The 11,370-nt window shown below is 43.6% G+C and overlaps 1 protein-coding gene across 1 annotated transcript; it reads right to left on the bottom strand.

Annotated features, from left to right (window-relative positions):
• Positions 1 to 1,809: 1,809 nt before the first annotated feature.
• Positions 1,810 to 10,846, bottom strand: LOC102822778 (piggyBac transposable element-derived protein 4-like). Its single transcript, XM_006872868.1, has 4 exons — positions 10,427 to 10,846; positions 10,042 to 10,180; positions 6,929 to 8,562; positions 1,810 to 1,893 (listed from the first exon to the last, which is right to left on the bottom strand). Exons 1-4 carry the CDS (start codon positions 10,844 to 10,846, stop codon positions 1,810 to 1,812), a joined length of 2,277 nt encoding a protein of 758 aa, XP_006872930.1.
• Between the last annotated feature and the right edge of the window lie 524 nt (positions 10,847 to 11,370).

Here is an 11,370-nt window from a genome sequence, read left to right on the forward strand (position 1 = left end):
TTTTTTTCTTTTAATATTTTTTTGCTGATACTGTTTTCAGTAATGGAAGGCATTCTGAATCAAGGTGCCTTTCTTAATTTTGGTTATGAAGCATGGATTTTATTATTGATGCAGGCAGCTTTTGTTCCCTTAATAGGCAGAAAAAGATTCCAACAACACATATTAAGTTAACTTTGTTGTTTGTTGTTGATAAGTGTCATTGAGACAGTTTTCCAAGATTGTACCTGCTCCCTCTTCCCCCTTGAATCATGAACTTGGTCAGAAGCTAAGAACATGAACATTTTCATAATGTCTCTTTGTTTAAGGTCAGTTCCTTGGCAATGAGCAGAGAAGGAGCAGGTCAATGCTCTCTGGTGCTGGTCCCAGCGATTAAAGTCAAAACCCAATGGAGCATTAAGTTGGTTGGTGAAGTGCCATCCGGTCAGTTCTGACTCATAATGACCCCTTATACGGTTTGAACCATCGACCTTGTGCTTACCAGTCCAGTGCTTATCCTACAGCACCGTAAGAGGACTCCCTTATGCAGCATAGAGAAATCAAAGGGACCACTAAGGTTGGAAACAATACACAAGAAGACATACTTTTTATCATTTATACCCACCTCCTTGCCTTGTAACAGGTTCCTTGATCCTTGTTGGGTAACAATTTCCCCCCGTATATCCCCTGAAACCTCCCTGAAGCTCCATAAAATATCCTTATGCCTTCTTGGGGAGACAGCTGGTGGCAGTTGTCTTCTCAAGAGCACAATGAAAGCTGACCCTTTTCTCCTAACCAAAAGCCAGTCTTGGATTCTTCTTGGAGTCACTACTGCTCCGGTTTCATCCAGCTCCAAATTTTGGGGACTTGTCAGGGATTGGCTTCCCCTTCTGCCTGTGACATATGGACCTCACAGCGTGGAGACCGCCCCCTCTCATCTTCGGCTGCTGTCAGGGATTTCCCCCTAAAAATGGGAGGAGGTGTTTTCTTGCTTTGGTACCCTCGGTCTTCAGTACAATGTTGACTTTTGGAGGAGAAGAGCAGTAATTCCTACATGGCTTAGAGCTTGAGCAAGTAGAGTTTCCAATTTTCCTTCTTGATCCAAACAAGAACAAGCATGCACAGGGTAGGGTGGGAGGCATCCTGGGCAAAAGGTGATCCAGGTACTCGCCAGGAAAGAGAATGGTACTGCGCAGTCTTCAAACCACGGGAACTGGTCCCCTGTCCCTGAGACCCATCCTTGGCTAAAGGAGGATGTAGGACAAGGGAATGAACTATCAGGGTTTTAAAGCCTCTTCCTACCCCAAACAGATGTATAAATGGATCATGTGAGTGAGGCAAGTGAATGATGTGTGCAGGAATTCTAACACTACAGGTGTTCTAATGTTTGTCTGTTTTATGCATTTTAACTACTTCTGGAGTTTGAATGTTTGTTGTTTTTGTTTGTCCTTTTTTGTCTAAGAACAGGAATTCAGATTTTTGGCTTTTTCTGACTTCATTTGAGTTTCAGGACAACCCAGAGGACCCTCTACCCCCACCACAGGGGAAAGATACTCAAACAAGTTATTTGACCAGCTTGGAAGCGGAACAAGAACAAGAAAACAGGAAATAGAGAAGAAGGGGTGGCTGGAGTGGGCAGAGAGCCAGTGTGCAGAAATAGGAGGAATGTTGTCCTCACAGCAAAACTGCTGTGGGCAGTCATCACACTCGGTCAGATGTGGAACTTGTTAGCTCTCTCTATGGGCTAAGCATTTCCAAGAAAAGGATGCCAGTTACAGGTGGGTCCTAAACGGTGGCATCAGATGACTGACTGAGACTGTAAGGACCTATCCATTAGCGGTGGGCCATTTCAGGAGTAACAGGAGGCCTCCTGGGAAACTTGAAAGCATTCTCAGGAGCTCCCTCTTGGGCTGCATACTAGAGAAATGGAAAACCTTCAGTTATGAGCCCATGACAAAAAAGAAAATGATTTTCTTTTTGTAATGTTGCCTTTCCCCAACACTCCCTTAGCTTGGGCAAGCTCAGCTTGGAAACAGTTCTTTATTTTGGAAGAGACAAGAGATTTTTGTTAAGTGCCACGGAGTCTGTTCCAACTCACAGTTACCCTGTATAGGGTTTCTGAGGAGCGACTGGTGGATTTGTAGTGCTGATCTTGTAATTAGCAGTCTAGTGTTTATCCTATAGTGCCAGACCAGGAACAGAAGTGGGATGAAATCAAATACAGTCAAGTATTTAAGTCACTGTGAATCCTGGTGTGGTGCTCGCTGTAGGATAAGCACTACACCACAAGGTCGATTTGAACCACATGATTGGCAGTTCAAATTCACCAGTGGCTCCTCAAAAACTCTATACAAGGGTTGCTAAGAGTTGGAACCTACTCAATGGCACTTAACAACCACAACTAGTTCCACATAGGAGACTTCCCATCTGAATACAATAAGGATATTAAATGATTTGACTTCCAGAGTGTACAGGATGTCAAAAGGAAAAGTCCAAGTTTCTCAATCATTTAGTAGTTTATTTAGGATTTAAAATCTCTAAAAGAGACAGAGATTTGTTGCCTGACAGAGGTCACTGCTCAGGGATTACCACGCCAAGGTTCTGGAGGCAACTCAGGATGGCTGGGTTTTGCAGTGTGTGGAAAACAATGCTGGGCTGATTGCAAAACCCACTTACATGGCTTAGAAGTGGGAGGAAACAGCCACTCCCCACCATCCAATGGACTCTGGAATGCCAAACAACCTTTAATGAAATCCAGCCTTAGGACTGCCCGACTCAAGGATGCCCTTGGACCTGTTGCGCATGAACAACAGGTCCTGGGACTAGAAGTGCTCATGCAGACTGGGGGTGGTGGTGGGGGGTAGGGACCTCCAAAACCGCTAAGATGACAAAAGGAATGTCAGCCTGCCTGAGGGGAGTAGCTGCCACATGTGAGCTCTTGCAGGAAGCTGAGTTTACTTTGGGATAGCCTACCAAAGTGTACTGTCCCTATTGGAACAAAAAGGTAGGTACTGGCTAACCACTGGTTGAGAAAATACCTGGCCATCCTTCTAGATAATCCAAACATCAGACTTCAAGCAGTTTCCACTCTTAACCCTGCCACCCTCTTCCTGACAACTGAAGGGAGGCCCCGGCATCACTTTCTACCAGCCTCGTGGACCATGGGAAGCCCTTAGAGGGGTGTATAGTGGTAACACTAGCAGAGACACTTGAAGAAAACTGTCATGCTGACCAAACAAAGGTTGTGGCCTGGCTCCCGTCCTTGCAGACTAGGGCTAACCCACAATCTTGGGCTGGAGATACTCACATCTGAGTACTCCTCTGAAGATCTCAAGAGAGCAGCTTACTGGGGATTAAAAAATTCGCTAGGTGAAATGGCAGCTACATATCTCCTGGAGACCCCGATCGACTGAGAACACCAAGATAAATCCCACCTTAAAGAAGACTCCGGCAAAATGTTGCCAAGAGACAAATCTAACTTAGGACTAGGTGCTTCCCCTTGCCTTCTCAGAGTCAGAGGTGCCTCTAAAAGCAGGCTCCAGTTAAGTGCTTATGAAATGGCATATGGACGATCATTCCTTAAGAGAGGTGGTGAGCAGAGCTTCAACCCAATGTTATTAGCTGGGTTAGAAAAACTAAGGTAGCAACTAAGGCCTTGGGGAGACATCGTATCTTTAATCAATGTGCGTCTAGCTGCTTGTCTTTCCCTACAGATACTTCATGGCATAGTTCTGAATCAAGTGACAGAATCCTTCTGAGAACCTGGAGAACTCAACACCAGGGAGAGCAACTAAAGTACAAATGGGAGAGACCCTTTGCTGTTCTGCTAACCACTCATTCCTCTCTTAAGTTAGCTAGAACAAAATCTTGGATACTTACTCTCGAGGGGAAGCGATACCTCCTGAAGATGAACAAAGCAGCCTGACCTTCACTATACCTGCGAGCATTTGGAAGACCTTAAATGTGTTTAAGAAGCAATACTAAACTTTCCCTTTTCTTTCCTCCTCTTAATTTTTAGAAAAAAGTTGAAATCATCCCAGTATGCTGATGAGAGTCAGACTGCTGACAATGACCAGGTGCTGCTTGCTATGTCTATGACCATACCACCACCTCATCTGCCTCAACTTTCCCATCATCCTTGCTTTATACCAAACCACTTGTTGTCATGACCAGTCATTTATTTTACACCGACCTGCTTGGCTTATACCCTCTAGCTGGTAGGAACCATCCATTGGGATAAAGTACAGGATGGAATAGAGAAAGCATTTTACATCTTAAAGGACACCAGCTAAAATGACAGTCTCAGTGGGCAGTATTTCCAGGGCGAACAACATGAATGTTTTTATCCAAATATTGCAGGCCACTTGGTCAAATGAGGAAATCTATTATTGTGTGAAATTTAGGAAAAAGTTCCACAGACGTGGAATTAACTAGAGGTCAAGGAACCATTTTCACAATGTGGCGGTGCGGGTTAATGCGCTTGACCGACCACAAAGTTGTTTAAACCACAAGGTTGGTAGTTCAAGCTCACCAGTTGCGCCTCAGAAACACTATGTTGTTGTTGTTATGTGCCGTGGAGTCGGTTCTGACTCATATCGACCCTGCAATAGGGCTTCCGAGGCTGTAAATCTTTATAGGAACAGAATGCCTCATCTTTCTCCTGCAGAACAGTTGGTAGTTTCGAACTGCTGACCTTGCGGCTCGCAGCCCGATTTGTAACTACTACACTACCAGAGCTCCTTCGGAAACACTATACAGGGTCGCTACGGGTGGGAGCCGACTCCACAACACTTAACAACAACAACAACAAGGTCTCATCCATGAGCTCAATGACTAGTATTGACCTCAAATAGTTTGATTTGCATGTTTCAGGTAGAAACCCTGGGGCGGGATTCTGAGCAACTATTAGATGTGTCATCATTAACTGCTCATTGACTCACTCCTCTGCCCCTGGTCCCCTTCCTGTAAGGGTTATGCTAATTAACTATCCTTTTTAAGTCCTTTGCTTTTCACTAGCCCAGATCTCTAATTTATCCACCCAAAGCGGGTGGGAATAGAGCTAGGCCACCCTGTTGAGATCCCAGACTAGGAATTTAGGGACTTCCAACTATTTCTGACATGCAACTCCTCCCTAGAAAAATCTTGGCTTATAGAAGCCAACCACACCATCCCTTTGGGTTTGAATACAAACTTGTCCTAGTGTGTTTCTGCAGGATACATCTTTCTGTAAGGGACTGAACTACCTTCAAGCAGGGGGCAACCCTGGAATTCCTCTACACCTGGGCTCTCCAATGTTAAAATGAAATTAATTATTTAAGACAATGCAAGTTGGGGCTACTAACCTTGTCCACATGGGTGGTACACCAATCCTCTCATGCTTTCCAGGGATGAAGCACTTACAGCTTGTTGCAGATAAATTCTGACACATTATCAATTACAGGTGCAGGAAAAAACCCAGTCGTTGAATGTATTGAGTTTGACTGGTTCTTCTTAAGAACGACCATTCCAGGGATAGAAGTTAGACCACTTGTTAGTCTATGGAATGGAAAAGGGCCTTAGAGCCCAATAAACTTCTTTAAATTCCCTTTCTAAGGTTGTTTTAGAAAATAGAATAGCCTTGGACTTCCTACTAATAAGCATGTTGTTGTTAAGTGCCGTCGAGTCGGTTCCAACCAATAGCGACCATCTATAGGTTTTCCAAGGAGCAGCTGGTGAGCTTGAACCACTGACCTTGCAGTTCAAATGACTTTGCAGTCCAACACAGCCCACAACGCCACACCAGGGGTGGTATATATATATGTGCAGTAACCAATAAAGCATGTTGTGTCTGGATAAATACCACTGGAGAAGTAGGAATAGGGTTGGAAGCTATTCAACAGGCTGCCCAATGGACCTGACTCAGGTCTTACAAGAAGCAGGTTGGAATTGGTTAACCTCTTTGTTTCCCAAATGGCACTCCTGACTTTTCCCTTTAATAGTGCTCAAAATTTTAGCAGTCACTGCTGACACATTTATTCCTTGCTTAGTTAAAATAGTCATCCAACTAAGACCCCAGTCAGTTAGTGTGTACTCCCGTATTACCCAAAATCTCATGGTCAAGAGCAGATTCAAAGGGATGCTCTGCACTTCTACTCCTCCCATGATGGCTGAATCCCAAGTAGCCCTGACTTCATCCCTGTCCAGCAGGAAGCAGCTCAAAGGTGATGCCCTTGGTCTCAAGATTGGGAAAGGTTCAATCACAGGGAAGTTGATGAAGGCAGTTTTTGCTCCGTTAGACAGCATTTTACTCTCTAAGACATGGGCAGAAAAAGGCTCCAGCAACACATTTTATTTTAACTTAGCCGGTTTTACCAGATTGTACCCTTTCCTTTTCCCCCTTGAATCAGAAACTTGGTCAAAAGCTAAGAATATAGTTAACACTTTCAAAATGTCTCTCTGTGTAAGGCCAGTTCCTTGGTGAGGAGCAGAGAAGAAGCATATCAGTCTGTTCTCTGGTGCTGGTCCTCGCTATTGAAATCTCCTTGAAGCCCTAACAAACATCCTTAGTTTCTCTCCTTGGGGAAGCAGTTGGTGGCAGAGATTCCTGTCTGCTTGCCTTCTTGAGGATGCAATAAAGCCTGACCCTTTTCTCTCCTAACCAAAAGCCTGTCTTGGAGTCTTCTTTGTCTCACTTTTGAGGCAGGGAGAGAACTCAGGTTCTGTCCGGCATCGTTATGTGGGGCACATATGCCCAATGGACCTCGGTGTTAGAAAAGATTGGTGGGATGAGGCACGGATAAAATTGCCTATTTTAGCAATTTTATTTTATTTGGTGAAACTTTTCAAAACATGGGGTAATACATAAAGGCACCTGACAATGGCTGCACATAACTGTTGTTCTAGTCTCCTTCTTCTTCGAGCTGCATTCTCTGCATCGCCTTCTAGATCCTTGGGTAGGTAAATGTTTTCCAACCTGCTGGATACGTACGTCATCTGGCACCCCGCTTACTCCTGGCTTGTTCCTCGCCAGAAAGGAGGGCCTTCCTCTTTTTTTCCTCTTCTGGCCCACAGTAAGCTGCCTGATGAGAGCAAGCCTGAAGGATAGCTGGTCACATTTGCCCCCGTGGTTACAGTTCCACATTATAAAACTGTTTACAATGCCAAGGTCAATAAGGAAATACAGTAATCGATGCCACCATTTGAGAGACCGCCTTCCAATTGCACACCTTTCGCGCCTCTGGTTAAAGTGGTCCACTCCTCCCATAATTGCATTGTATTCTGCAACTGCTTTGGGGCATGGGATTACTGTGGTGGAACCATCTTTGTTCTTTCTTTTGACAATAGTGATATCCTTTGGATTGTGGAACGTTGACAAAATTGTCACAGGTTTATTGTCCTGCCACTTTATTGCTGACACACATCCTTTCGTACGAAACCTGAATTCTCCGTGCTGTAAATTATCTTTCCTCCTCAGCATGTCTGGTAGCCCCTTTCTAGTTGCTCGCACTGTACCAACAGCATACAGTCCCCTTTCATTCATGCTTTTCATCAAGTGATAGGATGTAAAATAATTGCTGAAGGCAATGAGCCTGTGGGAATGGTACCATGAATGACATAATCCAAGTACAACACTCTCACCGAGGGAGAGAGATGAATCGCTATCTATACCTTTTTTTCCACAATAGATATCAAACTGACTGACAAAACCAGTTTGTGAGTCAGCCAAGCACCAAACTTTGTATCCTCGCTTGATGGGCTTTATGGGCATATACTGTTTTATTGATGAACGGCATTTGAATGGCACCATGCTTTCATCAATTGCCATGACACTTGATGGCATATACACCTCCTTGAGGCGACTGTTGAGCGCATTGATAATTGGGCGCAATTTGTGAAGCCGGTCATAGCCAGGTTCTCCTTTGGGCACAGCTTTTGAATTGTCATTGCAGTGTATGTTCTCGGTCAGTTTCTTGAATCTGGCTTTAGTCATAAAGTCTGGAACTGAGGAAAGACCCAAGAGGGGGTCACTGGACCAATAATGTCTGAGTTCCGGCAAGACGTGTATTCCCATCAGGATGTGCACAGCAATGAATGCCTTTATTTCCTCTACAGATGTAGGCTGCCAGTTCTCAGTTGATTTTCTAATCTCCTGCCCCCTATACCGTCTAGTGCGCTCCTGGGTTGCATAAAGATTTGTTTGGTCCTTTATAGTTTCCAAAATCTCTTCCGTAAATAATGACAAAAAATAATCCACCTCTGTGTCTGTATTGGTCAAGTCTGGATAAACTTTGGCATGATGCTGAAGTGAGGTCGTTAGACTGTCAAAGTAGGAGACATCCTCACACCATTCCCCTTCATTTCCTTCCCTCTCATCATGGGCACCACCTTCTGCTTCAACCCTTTCCTCTGCAACATCGGCTGCTTCTTCATTCTCTACTACCATGTCAGTGTTTCGGTTCCTACCTTCAGAATGTGCTGTAGGGACCACGAGACGGGTAAGCTCCTGTGAGGCATCCTCATCACACTCCTCCTCTGAGTCCTCTTCGTTGTCGGGTAGAGAAAAAAGATGATCTAGAATTTCTTCATCCTTCTTAAAATAGGCCATTTCTAAAACAGAGGGATGGTCCAGAAAAAAATAATTATTGGCTCTGCAAAACTAGGAAAATACCTATGCCATAACTCCAAATAAACATGGGAATACACGTAGGGAGCAAATTGCCTAGTTCAAGCCTCCTGCCCAAATAAATGATGCCAAAGGAATTTGTGTCTCTGGAAAATCACCACTACAATGAATTTTTTCTTATTGCAAAAGTAGTACTTACAGCTCAGAAACAAGAAGAGCAGTCCTGGAAGATTGCAGGACACCTACTCACAGCAGATCAGGGACGCCACAACACGTGGGTACAATGAATGGCGCCTGAGGAAGAATGGTGCCTGAGAATAACTTATTCTCTTGAGAAGTAAATCCTAGCAAGCACACAGGAACCAGGAAATACTCTAACAACCTTATCTCCCAGTAAAAGAGCCCAAAGAGAAAAGTTTTGGAAAATCACACCTCCAGGATACACCTAATACAATACCCTTTCAACATAGAAATGTGGTGCCAACGACTGTTTCTTCAGTTTCTTGCAGTTACACAGGTTCCAAACTAGGAAAGCAGCTTCCCAAGAAACCTGAGAGGTGGAAAATATTGGTAGGCGATGTATGTCCCACAGGTCATGAAAGGGTTGCAACATGCTTTGTTTCTTTCCATGTGCTTCTCCTGCTTTTATTTCTTGTCTATTACTCTGACATTTCTCAACTCCTTTGCTTTTCTTTCCTTTAATTTGGTCACAATATAAAATGTCCTGTGTTAGTGTTTTCTTTTTATTCCTTGTAATATTTTTAAAATGGAAATATTCTGGATAAAGAACAAAATTATTGCTCCCCTCTTTCCCAATTGGTCAATGGCGGATACATCAAAAAAATTCTCTACTTTTCATTGGGTAATAAGGAAAGAACCATCTACAACTGCCAAGACTAGCCTGGTAAGGGAGAGTCAGTCTTCTGCTTTTTCAGCGAGACACACTGTCTCAGTTTCCTAGTACTGCTGTAACAAAACTAGCACAAGTGGGTGGCTTTAGAGAACAGAAATGTTTCCTCAACTTCAGGGTCTATCTCTAGGGGGAGATCCTCCTCTGTTTATTTTAGCTTCTAGGAGTTGGCAATCCTTGGAGTTCCTGGGTTTGTAGCTTCATCTGCCTCTGTGTCATCAGATAGTGTCTGTTTCCACCCCTGTGTCTGCATGCTTCTCTGTGTCTACACACTCTTCATGTAACTCAGAAGTGATGAGGCTTATGATCATCCTAGACTTACATGACCTCAGCTGATTGACTGATTATAGTACATTAGTTTGTGTTTATGAAAAGTGATTAACTAGATTAGATTACATTTACAGGTATAAGGGTTAAGAATCCAACACATAGATGGGGGGAGCATAATTCAATCCTTAACATTCCACTCTTTGGTCCCCCAAAATTCATGTCCTTCCCATGTACAAAACACATTCACCCTCTCATACACACTGCATGAAACCGTGGCCCTTACCGCAGTCCAGCAGGAGCTGGGGTTCTGAAGATCCATAAAGGTTCTTAGTCTCTACTGACTGGAATTGGACACTAAGGGCTGGTTCTTGAGATGCCACCTTTCTCCTGAGAATTTCTTGTCCATGTTCATGGGCTGGTGCCTGAGAAAAAGAAAGTATACTTGGGCTTATGAGGCAATATCTGTTGGAAACAGACACCCATCTTAGAGAAAAGAACAAAGGGAATGAATGTCTTGCTGGAATATAAAATTGGAGAAGGGTGAATTCAGTCTGATTTCATGGTAAAATGTTGTATGGAAACAAGACATGAATACACAGAGAACTAGTTTCACTAGAAATGCAGTCTCAAGCCCTCTACTCCCACTGTGGTATCCCATCCCTATGCACCTGGAGTAGTGCTTCCTCAGTGCCTCTCTCCAAATCTTCTAGTATTGTCACTGCTTCCTCTCCACTCTCTGGATAATGTTCTCGAATCCAGCTCTGTAGCTCCCCAGGCAGGATGGCCAGGAACTGCTCCAGCACCAGCAGCTCCAGGATCTGCTCTTTGCTGTGGGTCTCTGGCTGCAGCCATTGTCGGCAGAGTTCCTGGAGCCGGCTCAGTGCCTCCCGGGGCCCAGGGGAGTCCTGGTAGCAGAATTGTCTAAATAGTTGCCGGCAGAGCTCCTGTCTGAGGGGATCACTTCTCTGTAAGCAAGTGTCCTGTCTCCATGTAAAATCTTCTTCTTCTACCTTCATTATCAGAAGTCCATCCATCTCCTCTGGAGTCTGAAGATTCTGAGCCACAGCTTTCTTTGATTCTGTTTCCATCTCAGGATGAAATATATTATGGGAAAATCCAATCCTGTTTTAGAAAGTGTCTTCTTTAGTTTCAGAAACTCTGCTGAAGAATCAAAAGATTACTATTAATGTCTAGGAAGATGAAAGACCACGTCAGGCATTTACTAGGAACTGAGATACCTACTTTGTGAAATATAGCTGTTACATGACTTGTGTCTTAAAGCAGTTTAAAAATTAGATAATTTTAAATAATTAAATATAAATTAATATTAAATATCTACAAGCCATATGATTAAATTATAAAAACAACATACAAAAAATTATAGAAGTGCTCATAAAGTCAAAGATCTTAAAGATTACAGTGGGCTGCAATGGTCAGGGCCAAGGTAATTTAAATACTAAGTTTTTAAATTGAATTTTACTAGGTTGTGGGAGGGAGATAAAAGGAAATTACAGTAAAATGTGTGAAAGTCCGAACCTGTGTAAGGCAGAAACCTGTTAGGGAAGGAAGACTCACTGGGTATTTATAAGGTAAGATTCTTAATAGAGAACTA

The sequence above is a fragment of the Chrysochloris asiatica genome, unplaced genomic scaffold (genome assembly GCF_000296735.1).
Source record: "Chrysochloris asiatica unplaced genomic scaffold, ChrAsi1.0 scaffold00213, whole genome shotgun sequence".
Lineage (NCBI taxonomy): Eukaryota > Metazoa > Chordata > Mammalia > Afrosoricida > Chrysochloridae > Chrysochloris > Chrysochloris asiatica.